The sequence below is a fragment of the Chrysemys picta genome, chromosome 5, assembly GCF_011386835.1.
Source record: "Chrysemys picta bellii isolate R12L10 chromosome 5, ASM1138683v2, whole genome shotgun sequence".
Taxonomy (NCBI): domain Eukaryota; kingdom Metazoa; phylum Chordata; order Testudines; family Emydidae; genus Chrysemys; species Chrysemys picta.
Genome location: NC_088795.1, coordinates 42,132,643 through 42,152,039, shown reverse-complemented (window position 1 = coordinate 42,152,039; position 19,397 = coordinate 42,132,643). Strand labels below are relative to the sequence as shown.

Here is a 19,397-nt window from a genome sequence, read left to right as displayed (position 1 = left end):
TAGAATCTATAATTGTTATATGTAATAATATAAAAAATGCATACTATGGTGGGGTAGATCCTCATATTAATTTTCATGCTTAACTACCAATAGAGAGGTAAATACACACACTATTAGAAGAGATCCTCATGTCTCTTTACATTATAACTTCCACTGAAAAAGTATACATTTCAAATTCTTCATTTATAACTTAAAAACTAATTGTAATACAACATCAGCTATTAGACTCCACAATGTTTGTCCTTACTAGATACAGATATGTGCATGACAATTCCCAATCTATAGCTATATTTTTCTAAACATGGTGATAAGTAAGAAACTCAATTATTTACCCTTTTATTTCATGTGTTCCAGCCAGAGACAAATGGCTCCCATCTGATCCACAGATAATATCTGAAGGTCTCTATGCAATAGCTGTTGTGCTTAGCTTCTCTCGGATTGCATATATCCTGCCTGCAAATGAGAGCTTTGGGCCCTTGCAGATTTCCCTTGGAAGGACTGTAAAGGACATTTTTAAGTTTATGGTCCTTTTTATTATGGTATTTTTTGCATTTATGATTGGGATGTTCATACTCTACTCCTACTACCTTGGAGCTAAAGTAAACTCTGCTTTTACAACGTAAGTATGAAGTTGTGCTTAAGCAAAAGGAAATACAAAATTTTAGTCATTACCCGCTAGAGGCCTGAGGCTTGAAATGGTATATCGACATAGCTATATGTGAAAAAAACCACCCCTGACCAACACAGTTATGGCAACGAAACCCCTGGTGTAGATGCAGCTATGTCGACCGAAGAGTGCTTTCATCGATGTAGCTAATGTCATTTGGGGAGGTGGCATTTTTACACTGACAGAGAAACTCATTCTGTTGGTGTAGGCTGTGTCTGCTCTAAGGACTATGCTGGTGGGACTGTGCTGGCAGAGCTATGCTGGCAGAGCTGTGCTGATATCATCTCTGTTGTGTAGACATAGCCTGAGTTTGTGAGATGTTGAGCGCCCTCTGCTCCCAGTATAGTCAAATCAAGATGGGAAGAAATCAAACGTTCTGTGAAAAAATATTTTTTGTATTTGTTGTTTTGATTAAACATCTACACTAAAATCCCTTACAAAACTTTAAAATCTAAATCACAGACAGAAATTTGAGGTTATTTACTAAATTTGTCATAAGAACTGTGTATTTATTATATAATTAGTAACATTCCTCTCAATTCTTTCATACAGAGTTGAAGAAAGTTTCAAGACCTTGTTTTGGTCAATATTTGGTTTATCTGAAGTGACTTCAGTTGTCCTCAAATATGATCATAAATTCATAGAGAATATTGGCTATGTTTTGTATGGCATATACAATGTAACAATGGTTGTAGTTCTGCTCAACATGCTGATTGCTATGATCAACAGCTCGTACCAAGAAATTGAGGTAAGGTCTCTCTCTCTAAGGTATCTCTCCCTTTTGTTATGTTTTAAAAGGACACTAGAATCCTCTTAATGGGCACATTCTGATGGAAATAAGTATCAGTAAAGGGACTACCCCAGTTAAAGAAGCTCACAAGAAAACACTGTGGTAGGAGATAATGGCTTATTTCGTAACAACTTTAGAGAGAAAAAAGCTACAAAATATTACAAAGTCGAAGTTAGAGTGAGAACAACTCATTTACACCTTATTTAAACAGTACTTTGAACCATCAGTGAAAAACATGGTTTAATCATTCCCCCACCCCCACCCCCAGTCTGGGTTTGGTTACTAGCATTGAAAGGCCAAAACTTTTTTTTCCAAAACAGTTTGGTCTGGTCCACACAGACAGGAATTTGGTAGCCAGAACCATGTTTAAGGGCCTGTCTAGACAGTAAAGTTATGCTTTACCATGTCACCATGTAGTTTAATCTGTAAATAGTATCAAATTGTGTTATAAACATATTTCTACACAATGATATAGCCCAGTAAAAACCCAGAGTCCAAACAAGAATTCAAACAAAATCAAATTTCAACTCTTTTCTGGATGGAAGCAGTATCAGTGACAATGCAAGTGTGAATGCAATTCTAATCAGAATCCCCCTCTTCCTTCTTTCTATGGTTGGCAGCTGAGTCCTGTAGCTTAATGATCCCCTACTGCATTTGTTCTACAGCCATTTAATACCTGCCAATCTGGTCCTCTGCCCTGCAGACATGGCAGAAAAACTGGGTTGAGGATTTGGCTCTACCTGGCAAACAAGCCAAGCTGTTTGGGACCTCCCAGGATCTGGACAGATAGTATAGTTCATTACCTTTATACAGACATGAGAGTATGGTAAGCACTGTCCCCAAAAAAGTACAACTTAAACAAACTTTCAAATGAAGGATGGGATACAATAGACAGCAGAGCTATTGAGCAGACAATTTTAGCACATGGCTAGTTGATTCCCTAATTCTTACTTTTTAAACATTTCATAACACCTTTTCCTGAACACAGTACATTTGACTGGATGGACAGGCCTTCGGTGCTGGTTAGATGGATTTTACTGTATTCCATAAAGATAATTGGCTCGCTAGTGCATTTTCCCCAAACCTTTTAACTAAACATAGATGTGTTAGATACTTCAGCTTCATTAATACATACACTTTCTTAGGTTTACGCACTATGCTAATGCATGACATAAGCAAAGATTTTCGTGTGAGAGTGTTCTGATGACTAAATCACATTTAACAGCTGTTTCAAGCTTAATTATTCAGTCTGAAGTGTAAGCACCATTTTTCTGCTTTCAGTACAATATTTAAAACTTGATTCTAATCTTAGCTACACATTGCCGTGTGCCCTGAAAATTTAGTGGCTGCACTCACACACACCTGCAGAGTGGCAGATTTTTAATACCTGCAGTTTATCTTAAATTAGAATGAGTTCTCAAAATTATGAATAGCTATTTCATCTCAGCCAGGTGCTTTATTTGGGGTTCATTGGGACTGCAAATATACCTCTACCCTGATATAACGCTGTCCTCGGGAGCCAAAAAATCTTACCATGTTATAGGTGAAACCGCGTTATATCAAACTTGCTTTGATCCACCGGAGTGCTGCTTTACCGCGTTATATCCGAATTCATGTTACATCGGGTCACGTTATATTGGGGTAGAGGTGTAACTTCATTTCAGAATTTAATTAATTAAATGTAGGTGCTTACCGTTCAAATACTGTGCAAGAAAGGAAGGAAAGAAAGAAAGACACACCCAAACTGCTGAAGATTACTGGTTTTAAAAGTCAAAACCAGATTGCTTACAAAGACAAAAGTATATTTAAGATGCCAATCAATCTGTGGCCTTACAAAAACAGTTTTAGCAAAATTTCATCTTGCTTTTGTGATATCAGAAAGTACGTAAAAATTACGTACAAATAGTTTTTTTTTGGAAATTCTAAGATGATTTACTCTGTACAAAATATGATGGAAACATCCAAACTTTAGGGTCTATTCTCTGCTCCCTACTCACATATTTATGGTCCAGATCATGAGAGATTTTAGTATCTGCTGGCTCTTGAGTGACCTATATTAAATGGAATTGATGATTTCAGTCAACCCTTTCTAGACAAGAGCCCAAATTATGCAAATCACCATCATGACTGGCAATTATACTCTGGCTGGCAATCTCAGCAGACAGGCCCAAATGTATTGCCATGGGGACTGAACTATGCCATCACACCTAGTTTAGAGGTCCCTACAGTTCACCTTGGCAGGATATAATGGGAAAACTTTACCTATTCTGTGGGTAAATGCAGGGCTGCAGTATCCAGGGCTGTAATTTTGGCATTTTTTGATGAGTAATAAATTGACTTAAAAATTTAAAATAAAAGGAGAAAAATCAAAACATGTTTTGCACATGCATTTCTGATACTTTATATTCCTTAGGATTAAATTTAATCTGGAAACAAATAAACTAACTTTTCATCTTTGGAGAATGTGTTCAAATTTCAGTGAGTTGAGGCTCGCAAAACTGCCATGAGATTTTACCAGTCTGGGCACAAAATCTGTTTGCTTATTCCTTCCTATGGATGCCAATTAAAAAAAATGATACTGGGTTAACCATCAAAAGAAGATCAAAATTAATGTTCATAGGCAGGGCTGTGTGGAAAGGCTTGCATGTTAACTGCTCACACTATACCTACCCAAAAGGCAACACTATTATTTCCTCACTTGCATGGCACCACATTTCAGCATTAAATTTAAGGAAGAAAATACTTGCTTTTATTAAATAACTTTCTCTTTTAATAGCAGGACCTTAATATTTCAGTTTTCACTCATTGCAGATATAACACTTTTTAAAACTATTTGCATGCTTCAACTAAATATGACCATAAAAATAGACACAGCAGGAATTAAGTTAAAATAGACTTGATAACGCAGCTGCATTTCAGTTGGGAATCATTGACACTAACAAGTTCATCACATTTCTGTATAAAACAAAAAGAGAAGCTATTTAAGGTAAACTACTTTTGAAAGAGTCTTGAATTGTATGAAACCTAAAGTTAAGTAAAACAAAGTAGACATCTTTTTGTTTCCAACGCAGGATGACAGTGATGTGGAGTGGAAGTTTGCTCGCTCTAAGCTCTGGTTATCTTACTTTGATGATGGAAAAACATTACCTCCGCCGTTCAGTCTTGTACCAAGCCCCAAGTCTTTTTTCTATTTCATCATGAGGATCGTCAGCTTTTCTAAGTGCAGGAGGAGAAGACTGCAGAAAGATACTGAAATAGGGATGAGTAACTCCAAATCTAGGGTAGGTCTTAAAATGTTTTCATTGCACTGGATAAATGTGTTTGCCTCCTAGCTCTTTTCTTTCCTTTAAATCTTAGGGGATAGTTTGTACTTGTGAAGGATAGTACCATAATTAATCAAGCATTTTATTTTTAAAGTGCTGTAACCAGATGCCTTTTAAGCACAGCACAAAAGCAAAGTAAAATGATACAGTTTTGCAAGGCAGCAAGGTCCCTTTACTAAATATAACTGAAAGCATAAATAACCCAACAAAAACATCATTCCTCGCCAACTACCAAACAACAAAAATAAAATCCCACAAGAAATGCCCTAAATAGTAAACAAAGAAGTCTTCAGCCTTATCCAGAAAGATGCCACTGGTGGACTTTCATGTATTTTAAGGGTAAAAACTGGAAGATCTGGAAAGCTAACTTTTCCTTTCATCACCAGAATAGGTGAAGGGGCAAGTTTAGCCAGCTATATAGTATACCATTTCCCAAACTTCTTCACTACCAAAAGCTATGTTCCTGACAGGGATGAGGGATAATTATGCCTTTGTGGTATAATAATATCTAGCGCTTCCCTAACATCTTCACTCATAGCATCTGAAATGTTCTTTACAAATAGCAATAAATTCAGTCTTGCAACACTCCTGTGAGGTAGATAACTATTGTTCCCATTTGCGGATGGGTACAAGGGACACAGAGAGGTTAAAAGTGACCTTCAAAGGATTTTTTTATAAATTAGGATCATCGCCTTTTTTGATGGTTTACCTGGTATACAGAAGGATTGAAAGAATATTTTTTAAAGTCATATATTTTGGTTGCTTTTTACTTTATAAAATATGGGAAATGTCAAGTTTGGTCTTTGCAGGTTTTGATGAAGGGCTTCCTGAAACTTCTGTTTGTTGTGACCTGTCAGGAGTGTTGAATCTTTAACAAAGATATCTCTCTACCTTCATATTATTTGGGCACTGGAGTTAAATATGTGTGTAAATAAATAAATAAATAAAACCCCACACATATCCCCAAAAGTAGTTTGAAACAGTTTAGCTAAAAAACCTTTCCCCTCCTAATTACTGGGTTGTCACTCTGTGGTCTCTTGTAATGTCCTCATTTCACGAGTACTCCAGTCTTCAGAAAGTCTTTCAAGATAGGTAAAACCTGAACTTATAATGTAAAAAAAAAAAAAAAAAAAAAAAAAAAAAATTAAGCAGAATTGTTTCTGTTATGATAAAAACACTCAGGCTTTCTTTATACATCACAGAGAAACAAAATAGAGTGTGTGTGTGTGTGTGTTGATCTATCTGTATCTATATTTTTAATGGTCACTTTTAAATGACTTTAAATGGTCACACAGGAAGTTCATGGCAGAGCCAGTAATAGATTCCAAGAGTCTGATTCTCCTCTCATCTCCACAAGTTTTTCACTGCTGTAACTCGTAATTCCCACTGCTATAAATGAGGCCTCAGATCTTCTAATCCCCAACCTTATGGTTTAGCCACAAGACCATCTTTCCACAACCCTTTTTCCCTTCTCTTTCTACTCCAGAGCTATAAAACTCTAAGTATTTGGACTCTGATAGCAATTACAAGAGTTTATTGCTGCACTAATAACTTGATGGTGAACTGTTTTCCAAATATATTATTATTATTCCTCAAGGCCATGGTTCAGCAAAACACATATGCCCATGCTTTGACTTTAATGAGACTTGGGCACATTCTTGAAGTATATGCTTAACTGATTTGCTGAATAGGGATGGCCTTAAGCAGATACTTGAAATTAAACTCATGCTTAGGTGCTTTGCTGAGTTTGGGCCCAAATTATTTTCAATGTTTTCTGAAAACAATATTCTGAAATGATGCGCTACTGCCAGATGAAGCTGGATTATAGTAGCTGTGAATTCCATAGAATATGTTCTAATTTAGCTTTATTGTTTCCTAGTTAAACCTCGTCACTCAATCTAACTCAAGGGTTTTCGAATCGCACAGTTTTAACAGCATTCTCAATCAGCCAACACGCTATCAGGTAAGGAATTCAGTGGGCTCTAGTTTAGAGCACTGTGATAATGTGAGGATACTAACAGAATTCTGTGCTTCAAATACACTGAGTCTTCCCAAGACGAAAAAGAATTATCTCGGCAATCAGAGAAGCATATTGTTGCTGCTGCTGCTGTGTGCGCACAGTACTTGTAGCTTGTTTTTCAAGCCCCATCATTTGAAACATTTAAAACTAGTTCTCCAATAGGCCTTTCCTTGATCTGACCATTTTGACAGCCTGTGCAGCAAGTGACAGAAGCAAATTTCTGGGGAAAGATCCAGAGAGCACTGGGTTGATATTATCTTCTCTTCCTTTCTTTAGAGGTTCTTTCTGATTACATGTGCTCTGTGATGCTTGAATGTCCTGGAGATGGAGGGGAAGTTTAGACTTGAAATTAGACGAAGGTTTCTAACCATCAGAGGAGTGAAGTTCTGGAACAGCCTTCCAAGGGGAGTAGTGGAGGCAAAAGACATATCTGGCTTCAAGACTAAACTTGATAAGTTTATGGAGGGGATGGTATAATTGGATAGCCTAATTTTGGCAATTAATTTGTCTTTGCCCAATGGCTTGTGATGGGATGTTAGATGGAGTGGGATCTGAGTTACTACAGATTTCTTTCCTGGGTGTCTGTCTGGTGAGTCTTGCCCACATGCTAAGGGTTTAGCTGATCGCCATATTGGGTCGGGAAGGAATTTTCCTCCAGGGCAGATTGTCAGAAGCCCTGGGGGTTTTTCGCCTTCCTCTGCAGTTTGGGGCATGGGTCACTTGCTGGAAGATTCTCTGTACCTTGAAGTCTTTAAACCATGATTTGGCTCAGGCACAGGTTTGATACAGGAGTGGGTGGGTGAGATTCTGTGGCCTGCATTGTGCAGGTCAGACTAGATGATCATAATGGTCCCTTCTGACCTTAAAGTCTATGATTCTATGAGAGAAGTGGGGGGACAGGGTGGCTCCTTCTGCTAGGATGCGGAACCTGTCAAAGACCATTTCATACAGCTCAGAAAGGGAAGAATATTTGCTCTGGCCCCTACTGGTGAATCTTTTGCACACTAAGCAGATCCTGTGAGGGCCGGCTGCAGGTTTTTTGCCGCCCCAAGCAAAACAAAATAAAATGCTGGAGTGTCGCCGCCGAAGCAAAAAAAAAACAAAAAACCCCCAAGTGCCACCCCTTGAAAAGTGTCGCCCCAAGCACATGATTGGAACGCTGGTGCCTAGAGCCGGCCCTGGATCCTGTGAAAGGGGCTTTAGGAATCTGTAGGGGTTAGGTTAGGCTATATATCAGTAAATAAACTTGCATAGCCACAGATATGAGTAGGGCAACAACAGGAGTGCACAAAAGGAGCCCTTGCAGTAGGGGTGTCCAAAATATGGCCCAACGGCCAGATCCTGCCTGCTTAAAACATTTATGCCAAAGGACATACTTAGACTATGCAGAGTTTATTGTGAAAAAAGGTGAGTTTCTAGTCCTCATGGTTGCAAAGATGACCTTTCAAATATGAATCAAGTATAACTGAGACAGTGCTGTCTTCCTGAGGCTGCCAACAGCTTTACATAATAACGTAGAGGTGTAAACTCCCTTGTCTCAGAGTCAGCTTTGAAGCCCAATGATGATATGTCAATGTTAACATTAACGATTTCATTGCTGATCATTTTGGTTTATAGAATGGAGAAGGGAGTGGCAGTGAATCCCACAGGAAAGCAGGAAATGAGTTTTTCTTCAGGGAAGGAAATGCATGGAGGACAGGAGACTCACGAAGACAGAGAGGGAGAGAAAATGAGAACAGACAATAAGAAAGGAAGAGAAACAAAGGGTAGAAAAGCAGAGTGGAGCACATTTCCTCACTGAGTGATACTGACAGACAGCAAGGTGCTGAAAAAATAAATAATAACTAAAAGTTATTTATTATTTGGTGGGCTGGCAGGATTGTGAGGTGCTCAAGGAGCCGTGGAAACATTTAAAAAATGTCTAACCAAAATGTCATTTTGACTTTCTAAATGAAATTTGGGATTTCCTGTTCTGCAGGAAATTTTGGAACTTTGTCTTTTGTTCTGTTTTAGAACAAAAACTTGCTTTAAATTTCAGAATTTATCACCGATTTGGAATTCCAGTTTCCACCCAGCTTTAGTTCCCACACTGTGGTCCATAAATCCCTGGTGGTTTGTGGAAGCATTTGCTAGCTAGTCACATTGTGCTGACTTTTTTTTTCTTGTTTCCAGCTGCCAAACTGAAATAAAAGCAGCTAAAAATTCATTAAATACCTTCTGTAATATTACTTAACCCTGTAAGCAATTGCTGTAGTTGTCACAGGCATATTATGCAATCATGAAGGGGAGAGGAGATGGCTAATGCCATGTGCGTGTGAGAAGTGGTAGTCCACTTGATCTGAATGGGCAGGAGGGTGACCCCAAGACAATCTTCCTGTTAAATTGTGACTCGCATGATGAAAACGTCTGAGAACCCCTGCCATAGATAATGATAAAGTGAATTCAGCTGCAAAAAAAATTACTGTGAAGGGGCAGAATTAAACCCCTACAATTGAGAGGTAATGCTGAAAACTTAGGGGATATTGCAACCCTAACCTTTTCCCATGGACAATCATATATGAGTTAAAGGGATGGAGTGGTAAACAGGATGATCAGTCCTAATTCTAAATGATCTGACTTCAGTGTATTTAAACGTTTTTTTTAAATAGTTGTGTTTGAAGTTTTTGCCCATTTGGTACATACATTAAACTAAAGAAACAAATCCTAAAGGAAGGTCACAACACACTATATATTCAGGCTTGCCAAGATCAATCACAGTGAAAAATTTATGGCTAGTTAATGTCAAACAGCAATCCCCATAGATTAATCCAAGCATATATGTCAATTTAAAAGATTGCTCCTATGTCCAGATACTTTTTACTCTTGATCTAGAGCTGACCTGTAGGCACACATAAAGTGCTTAGGATGGGGTTGGTGGCTTATCAGAGTTCAGTACCTCGTGAGATACCTGAGTTTCAATCCAACCTCAGGATGCTCATGCCTTGTGCTGAAAGGGGTTCACAGCACTGACGTGAAGCTCTCATCATTTTGGGTGAGGGCACATATTTAGGGGCAAAACCTGCTCCCCTATTTGGGTACAGAAGGATCCAAACACAGTAAAACCACCACGGTTCTGCTGAAGCAGGAAGCCGACTGCAGAGAGGCTGCACGGGATAATTCCATACCTTTTGTACAGTGAAAAACAGAACAGTGCTCCACAGCTATATCAAGGGAGTTGGAACAAGGTGGGAGGGGTCGCAATTGAGTCCATTTGGGGTTGTTTCCAGTTAGAATCACGGCATCGGGAAAGGGCTGTAGAGGAGCTGTTCTGGTATGTGGGGCCCGCAGGATTCCATCCCTGATGACTGTGTAGATGTCTCTTGTATAAGGCCTATTACTTAGGCTTTGCATGGGGGTCCATAATTTTAAATCTTAAGCAATAACAATGGAGGTAACTTGGCGTTTCCTGAGTATTAATGACTGGCTGGAAGGAGTTGATGGCCTGAAGTTCAAATAAATACAAATGCCAGCTGGTCATTAATCCTCAGGAAATGTTCTATGCTGAGGTCATTATTGCTAAGTCCTGCAGTTCTTTTCAGGCAACTCTCTCATTGCTCTTAAGCCTGAGTAAGGGACACTGCTTGAACCATAAGGTGAAAATGAAATAACCAGATGAATGTGCAGTTTGGGCATTGTATTTTCAGATGGTATTTACAGGAAATTTCTATAGCATTAATGCCTTGTACAATAGCCAGTTTGATTTTATAAATCATCTCTCAGCACTCCATTCAACCTTATATTGTATGGTGCATTCTGATCAGTAAAGAGCTGCTTTATTATAGCCTCAGGGAAGGTAGCAAGTCCTCTAAATCATAGCATGTATGCGGTGACACAGCTCCTGCCAAAGCACAAGGAAGTAGAATGGGACCTTAGAAAGTAAGGGATGGGGGAAAATCAACTCGGAAGGTGTGAATGAAAATCCTACAGTTAACCTAACATACTGAGTCCCTGACATAGGGAAGTTAGAACTAGAAGTCTGCACAATATTTATAATGTAATGGAAAGAATTTTAAATTTGAAGATTTGGATATTTTGTTACAAGTGCGAAGAGTAGTCATATTTTCTCAAAAACATTGCCAAATTTTGCTAATTTTTTCCAGTAAAAACACCCATTTTCAAGTGAATGTGGCTTTGTTGCAAAATCATGTGAGGATTGGTACATGTTTTAGATATAAAAAATAGCTATTTTGTAGAATTTTGTGGAGAAGCAAAATTTCAGGGGTGTGAAATTGCTTGGGATGAAGGGACAATAATGTCATGAAAATATTGTTAGCACTTTTGTACCACTCCAGTTAAGACCTCCTGCTGGCCTGGGCTGCATATAAGAGGAATGTAGACAAGGAAGGGATCATAATTTAATATCTGGGTCTACTTAACCCACCAATAAAAGCAAAGATGAAGAAAGTGCTGACTTCTTGGCTGTGGGACGTTTCACTTACAGGCATATGAGACATTTAAGTGAATAGAACACAGGCTGTCTAACTGCTTAACTATGTATTTTTTGTCCAACAGCAAATCATGAAAAGGCTTATAAAACGTTATGTTCTGAAAGCACAAGTGGACAAAGAAAACGATGAAGTGAATGAAGGTGAGAGCCACTGTAAACACAGCATTCACAGATATTGTTTTTCTGCAGGACTATATTATTATTATTTATTTGTTCTACAGTTACACCTAGAAACACCAGCTGAGATCAGGGCCTCATTCTACTAGATGAACTTAGCACAAATACACAGCAAGAGACAGTCTTTGCCACAAAGAACTTGCAATGTAATAGGCAAGACAGACAAATGGTGGGAGAAAGGATGTATTATTCCTATTTTCTAGACTGGGTAACTGAAGGACAGAGAGATCAAGTAACTTGCCCAAAATCTCACAGGAAATCGGTGGTGGAGCCTGGAAATGAACTCAGATATCCTACGCCTCAGTCTGGTACCTTAAGCACCTTGAAAATCCTTCCTCTTCATTTCATTTCAACTGAACACGCAATGTATTGTATTACACTGTGAACCATAAAACTAGAAGAGGGAAATGGAAGAGGGAACATTCACCTGTAAAATTGCATGGCCCTGGGAGAACCACCAATCTACACTGAAAATGGCTATGTGGTAGCTGTATGGTGGGAAAAGAAAGGGGCAATGGCCACAGTTCCTGGTGGGGGCCAGAGTCCTATGAGAAATGGTAGGACAGCTCTTAACGAATCTTAGTCGGCCTCAGAAAGCTTCTTTGACCCTAGTTCTATTTCAGCCAAGGCAACATGGCTCTCTAACTTGCAGTAGTGACGTTGGCCTGTCAATTGGTCACTACATACCCATAACTCTCTGCAAGGAGAAGCAGACGTGGAAGCAGGAAGTTAGTTATGCTCAGAGAAAAAAGAATTTATGATGCAAAATGCATCATTGGTTACTCTGCTTGAGAGGCAAACATGCTGCATAGCAGCTGTTACCCTAACTCCTCCCCTCACCAGATGGCCCTTACAGAGCTGAGCTTGTGCACTGTAGAAGCAGAGGCTGCAGGCAGTTTGTATGATGGGGAAGGATGCCCTGCATAGCTTTCTTCCCTCTGTATGGCCCTCTCACCCCAGTTTCTGCAGGATTTCCATGGTTTTGCACTCATTCACACTACACAGTGAGGGGAATCATATAGGCCTATATTAAATCACACATGCATTGCACTGCTCAGCAATACTTCTTCAAACATAGTGCTATCAAAACCATTCATGTGACAAAAATATCACTCAGAATATTGCCTAAACATTGGTGTGAAAAAAAAGGCAGTTCTTTTTTACTGCTAAACTGTAATAATTAAAATCTTTTAAGAAAGACATTGAAAAATATCCTTGAAAACAAACATCCTGCATGCTAAATTTGTTAGTTAGCCCTGATTGATGTTAGTGCTCATGGTCTCACATCTAGATTTAAACTGGATCTTATTTAATTACTGCCACTACCAATTCCATCTCTACAGTTAAGGCTAATTCATGCAAACTCTGCCAGGTATAGGGTTTAGTGGCTTGATTTATTCTAGTGAAATCATTTGGACTATCCATGCATGATAGGAATGGGCCCTTCTTTCAGAGCGGTTTAGCACTTATTTTTAATGTTAAGCAAAATAGCTTTCTGAAAAAAATTGATGCTTTATACACCGAAAGCCTTGCTACCATACTAAATATGCTTAAATGTACAGTAACTCCTCACTTAACGTTGTAGTTATGTTCCTGAAAAATGCAACTTTAAGTGAAACGATGTTAAGCTAATCCAATTTCCCCATAAGAATTAATGTAAATAGGGGGGGTTAGGTTCCAGGGCAGCTTCCCCTACTCTGCAAGCACCAGAGGCGGGGGATTCAACCTTCAGCCCGCCCACTCCACTCCTTCCCCCAAACCCTCACCCTTGACCCGCCTCTTCTCCCCCACACCTCCTCCCCCTTTACTTCACTGGCTGCATCCTGGCTCCTCCTCACCCCTCCCCTCCCTTCTAAACGCCAAAAGCCAGCTGATTGCTGAGTAGGGGAGGGAGGGGGGAGGCACGCCAACTCCTCGCTACTCCCCCCTCCCTTCTCCCTGGGGCAATCAGCTGGCTTGCTGTGTTCCGGAGGCAGGGGAGGGAGCGGGAGCCTGCACGCCGAGTCCTCGCTCCTCCCCCCTCCCTCCAAAACGCCGCAAGCCAGCTGATTGCTGCCAGCAGGAGGCGGGGGGGAAGAGGGGGAAGTCGCTGATCCGCTGAGTCTGCCAGCGGGCGGGAGGTGCTGGGGGGGAGGAGGCCACAGGGAGGCTGCCAGCTGTGGAGAAAGCAGACAGCCAAACAGTGTAAGAGTGGAGCATTGCACAACTTTAAATGAGTATGCTCCCTAATTGCTCAGCAATGTAACAACGAAACAACGTTAAGCGGGATGACTTTAAGTGAGGAGTTACTGTAAATAAAAACATATTCTAAACTTATTTTTCACTCTCATAACCTGTGAATCATTTCCTGAGTGCTATGGCATTGGCAAAATAGTGACAGCCGCAAAAAGACCGTCAAGCTGATTGAAACCTGAATCTAGGCTTGAAAAGAAATTAAACTATAATGTATACCTTAATCTTATTTTATACACCGTAAACTAGAAATTTCTGTACATTTGAAAACCAGTAAAATATGAATAAAAAGAAAACAAAATCAAGAGAATAGCTGTAGTAACTGAACAGCCCACTCTGAAATCTGTTATTACTACTGAACTCATTTCTGACTAAGAGTAGAATAGAAAATGGAAAGTGCACGGCACACAAATCCCAGGGGTGCTGAGTTTCTAGATGATGCCAAGGGTTGTACAAAAAAGAAGAGTACAGCATACAGTTCAATTTGGCATTTTTGGCCAGAAGCCCAGAAGTATGTAACTGTACCAGAAAAACTTTAAAATTTATATTCTGGTTTTGGTATTTTTAACTTACACATACATCTTTTGCAAAGCAGGATAGAGATGATGGTATCTACTGTTCTGTCACCAAAATGCTTGACAAAGCACAAGTCTTTTGAAGGGTTTTGTCCCTTCTTGTGTTTGCACTTGGATTTCAGGTTAGCAGTACAGTCAAGCACTGAGAGCACAACACAGAGTCAGGAGACCTAAATTCTGATCTTTCACTGCTTCTCCTTTGTGACCTTGAGCAAGTCAGCTGACCTCTCTGAATCTCAGATTTCTCAGCAGTAAAAGAGATCATATGTACCCTGCATCATACTTATCTCACAGTGGTATTGTGAGGATTAATTATGGTTTTCAAAGCATATTGGATGTAAGGTGCTATATACACTGTGGAAAATCCTTTGATTGCTAAATATTATTTCAAATATATGAGCCTAAGGATTTCACTTTAAGAGAACAGTAAAGGTCTTATTTTGTACTCTGCACTTCACACATGGCAAGCAATTTTCTGCCCAGGGTACTGGATAAAAATTGACAGCACTCATAGTTTGTGGGAAGAATGATACTTTGAATATTCAAGAAAGGTTCTACCCTTGAAGTCCTGAAATAAAGACCACTGTTGCTTGTCACTAACCTGGCCTTGATATTTGTGTTTTGACCAGGAAGATTTTACTTTAAGTACCGTTTTTATACTTGTCAAAGTCTGACATCCCTTAAAATAGGTTGATTTTTCCCCCTGCTTTCTAAAGATGGGCTTTTGGTTAAGGAAGAAGACAGAGCCTCAGAAGATGTGTTTTTATCTTTGCCACACTCTTCCTGTGTGACCTAAGCAACTCATTTAAAAATATCCTTCCATGCTTCTTCTCTATAAAATAGAGATAATATTTACCAGTCTCACAATGATGTTATGATTAATTTATTAACATTTGTAAAGTGTTTTGAGAACCTTAAATGTACTATATACAGGTGAAGTACAGTGTTAGTTTATTAGGTCAAGGAAAGACGTATGGTATTCTGATGAATGTTTTGGTTGGGTAGGAGATAATTCTAAAAATGTGCATTGTTGTGACTTAAAACTTTAATATTTAACAAACAATACTAAAGTATTTCTTTCAACAATTAATACAGGTGAATTAAAGGAAATCAAACAAGACATCTCCAGTCTTCGCTATGAACTTTTGGAAGATAAATCCCAAGCAACAGAAGATTTAGCAATTCTAATACATAAACTCAGTGAGAAACTCAACCCCAATATGTCAAGATGTGAATGATTCAATGAATTATCGGGATTCCTGGCATTTTCTTCAGCACAAATATTGGCAATAATATTTTGGAGTATCTTATACTTGAAAAATATATTGTAGATTTTTAGCACTAAATAACTTTATGTACAGCTTTCTTTAAATTTAGTCAGGAAATTTTATTAACTCATCACGCAAAAAATGCTCTGTTCATTTAAGTGTATTGAAAAGTAAGAACTCTCATACCAGTTTTTGCATTTAATAAGAAAGTACAATTGAAAGTGAAAAAATCTTGCATTGCTGATATTTTGACTGTTTTATGAACAAACTTCAAAAACTTTGCACTAAACAATTTGCACACACACACACAAAAAAGGCACTGCAAAGGACCCTGTTCCCTGCGGCAACTGGTGTGAACAGGATTCTCTAGAATGTAATAAATAAGGAGTAGTCAGCTGAGTCTCAGTTAAGTATTATTTGAAATATTTATGTTTTTTCAATTATTCTAATAACAGATATGACCGAAGAACTCACAGAATGGGTACTTTAAGATTTAACAACGAATATCAAAGCGTGAATATAACTTTAGGAGCACTGTTTAACATACATAGACTACAGTTTGTTTCTTAATGCAGCATAATGTTTGCTTTCAACAGTAGGGACTAGAAACTTTTGAAGGTAAAGTGAATTCAGTCAAAAGTTATTCTTTCTTGTGGTAGAGATGATTTTTTTTAAATTCAGATTCTATGCAGGGCTGGTATTTTGTTACACTATTCTAAATGATGCCTCTGATGCTTACTTGTTAAATAAAATATTCATACTTTACAGGCTCTTTAACTTGCCCCAGTTACTCAGCACCTGATTTTGATGTGTACAGTGGTATACACAGAGACTTTTTACAACAATCAATCAAAGGTAATAAAAAGATGTTTTAGGCAGTATTGGTAGCAACACCTATACCTAACATTACCTAACATTTTCCATTATAAGACCTTTCAGTTGCTTAAAGCTTTGGCAAACCTATGATGTTCAAGCTGGAATTTTCCATTCCAGATGTGTGTGCACCTTCGACTGAATTTTTTGGAGAAATTTCAGCAAAAACTAAGCCATTTCTGAGACGAACTTATGGGAAAATATGTTTTGCTTATCTCAAAAAATTCTGTTTCACTGAAGTCCTAGCACCTCCTTGCTTTGGAGAAAGACTTGAAATTTTTGGCAAGGGAATTACCTATCTGTCAAGGATGGGCCTTTTGCTTTTCCATGAAAATCTGTCCAAATGTGGCCAAGCTACGTGCCTCTGAAAATTATAGTTTGTACATGTTTGGTAGAGTCTGGCACTGAAATTCTCCAAAGATTCTGTCTGCACTGCAAGTGTTCTATCCCCACAAAGCTGAAGCACACCAACTAGATAAGTGCCATTCCCACAGAGTGACTGAGCATAATCTACTCTAGGGATGAGCAGAATTTCCCCAAAATTGCCCTTGTAGACTGCAGAGGCCACGGTGTCGCTAGGCAACAGAGGCAAGAGTGAAGAGACTGTCTCTCTTTCTGCTCTCATAGCCCTCACTGACAGCATGGAAGAAAAGGGAGTAGCTGGAAGACAGAGGAATGAGGGAGGGAGAAGACTGGGCCAGGAGCCAGAATGTAAATTGGTATTTGTATTACTGTAGTGCCTGTGAGCCCCCACCAGGGAGCATAACCTCAGTGTGCCAGATGCTGTATAAACACAAAACAAAAGGATGATCATTGCCCCCAAAGAGCAATCTAAGTACTGTATAAGACAAGATGGATCAACAGGGGAGTTAATGGAAACAATACTGGTCAGCATGGTAACCAGTGGTTTCAACACTCCAGTAGCTTAGCCCTACTTGTCCAGTTTAGTTGTAAGCGTCATAGCACAGGAGTTTTGTAAAGCAGTGCAGTGCCAACCTAGAGGCATTTTGCCTCTCCCATATATTTCTTCTTGATGCTGAGCAAGTCACTCACTGTGTGTCCAGCTCATTTCCTGCCGACTAATCACAGAAATCCAGGGGCTGATTTACAGACATGATGGCCATTGGCAATGGCAGTTAGTCAACGGGGCACACCATGCCTGCAAAGCGCCTTCAATGACTCTCACTGCCATGGTACTTCCTAGTAGAAATTAAACTCCTGGGGAGCCTTCGTAGGAGCGCTCAAAGCCAGGAGGCATGATGCTCCCAGGTGCGTGAACCCCCCTGCCACGGGGGAGGGACTTTTAGAAAACTGGGTAGCAATTTCCCCGCCCAGTCTCCGCTGACAGTTGCAGTTAGACATTAGACAAGGAGGGCGAGGTATTATCTTCCAGTACCAACGCCAGCAGTGATGTCACCGGGGCTGAGAGCTCGGCCCCCAGGAGCAGCGCCGACCTTGGCAGCCCCACGATGGCCACTGTGCTGGGAGACCCTCATCCCAGCCTTCTCTGTAGAAGCGGCTGCGGCTCTGACGCCGCAGCGGTATCTCCGTCCTGCCCACCATAAGACCGGGTGGCCCGCTGCCTCCAACCACCCGCAGCCCTGCCCGCCCCGCTATCACCATCTGTCGCCCGTGAGAACCGAGGGCGCGCAACCCCCGCACCGCGCTCCGGCTCTGCGCCAGCCTCGCCGCCATCTCCCGCCTCGCTCCTCCCAGCAGGCCAGGCGCGGGCTCCTGCTGCAGCGGCCCCTAGACATGCCGCCCGCGCAGAGAGGCGGCGACGCCTTGCCCAATCACTGCACCTGTTTAATGCTGACCCCGCCCCTTCGCCGTCCCGCGTGTCCAATAGCAGGCCGACTTGTGGGGGAGGTGTCTTTTCGGCGTCTCCATGGTAGCGGATAATTAGCTGTCTCTGGGAGAAGGCTGGGGGGAGTTGGGCCGCTGGGCCGGGTTAGGGAGGCTGGGGCTGGGGCTGCGGCCGTCGGGGTCAGTCCCTGGACCGTGCGGGTGGAGTCGCCCCCGAGCCTGGGGCCATGGAGCTGCAACTGGCTCGCGTGGATTATTTGCAGGTAATGCCGCGGCCGCGCCGCGCGGGGCTCCCCAGTGATGGGACAGGGCTGGCGGCGGGTCTGTAAACAGAGGCTGTCTGGGAAAAGCTCCTGTGCCGCCAAGCCCCGCTCCAGCCCTGCGCTCCCAGGAGCCCTGCCTGTTATCACACTATGTAACATCTGCGGCGGAGTTTCCGCACGTTTCTTTGCTGTTGTTTCGCTGAGCCGGGACAAACGCTACCTGAGACCTCCCAGGCTTTAATAGATCCAGCCTCGCAACCCCTCTGCCAGGCAAGGATTGCCCCACTTTACACATGGGGAAACTGAGGCACAAAGTGGCTCTATGACTTGCCCAAGGTCACCCAAGAAGTTTGTGGCACAGCAGTGAAGTGAGTCCTGCTCTCTTAAATCTTAGGCTAGTGCCCTGAGTGCTGGACCATCCTTTCTTCCTTTCTCTCTCTCCCTCTCCTTCTTCCTGGCTGAGCATCTGGTAGGCTAGTCTACTGGATTGCATGTTAGGATATGTTTATTTTATAACAGAAAACTATTAGCATTACAATTAAAACCAAAATATATTAGTGTTAAGTTTTATGAAACTTTCATTTCCCACCCCCCAAATGTGGGGCCTAAAACAAGTTAAAATTTTGTTAAGATGATGTTAAAAAAAATTGTGAACAGAGTTTGAACATAGAAGTTTCTGGTTATCCGGGAATAACATACAGATTATCGAGGGTGCAAAGTTTGGCTTAAGATCAGGTGGCATGAGGAATACATAATCTGCAATATTAATACACCTTTAAAAAAATCAAGTATACCTTAAAACTGCTGGATACAAAGGCCCAAATCCTGCAGAGTGTTTCACTTTATGGACATGAATAGTCCTACTAAGTCAGTGGGACATCATACCTTTGTAATTCTAAGCATCTGCTTAAATCTGT

General features: G+C 40.6%; 2 protein-coding genes across 3 annotated transcripts in view; both read left to right on the top strand.

Moving 5' to 3' along the window:
* The window catches only part of TRPC3 (transient receptor potential cation channel subfamily C member 3), a 60,134-nt gene extending 43,831 nt beyond the window's left edge, over positions 1–16,303 (top strand). Inside the window, exons 7-12 of the mRNA XM_005290277.4 lie at positions 355–619; positions 1,220–1,415; positions 4,529–4,738; positions 6,660–6,743; positions 11,352–11,427; positions 15,366–16,303. Of these exons, the coding sequence (XP_005290334.1) occupies positions 355–619; positions 1,220–1,415; positions 4,529–4,738; positions 6,660–6,743; positions 11,352–11,427; positions 15,366–15,508 (974 nt within the window). The 3' untranslated portion in view covers positions 15,509–16,303. The remainder of the gene's footprint in view (positions 1–354; positions 620–1,219; positions 1,416–4,528; positions 4,739–6,659; positions 6,744–11,351; positions 11,428–15,365) is intronic.
* Positions 16,304–18,273: 1,970 nt separating this feature from the next.
* Positions 18,274–19,397, top strand: part of BBS7 (Bardet-Biedl syndrome 7) — a 48,493-nt gene continuing 47,369 nt past the window's right edge. Inside the window, exon 1 of one of the 2 annotated variants that reach the window (XM_005290279.5) lies at positions 18,274–18,480. In XM_005290279.5, the coding sequence (XP_005290336.1) occupies positions 18,445–18,480 (36 nt within the window). In that variant the 5' untranslated portion in view covers positions 18,274–18,444. The remainder of the gene's footprint in view (positions 18,481–19,397) is intronic. The other variant, XR_010601326.1, reaches the window with a different exon arrangement.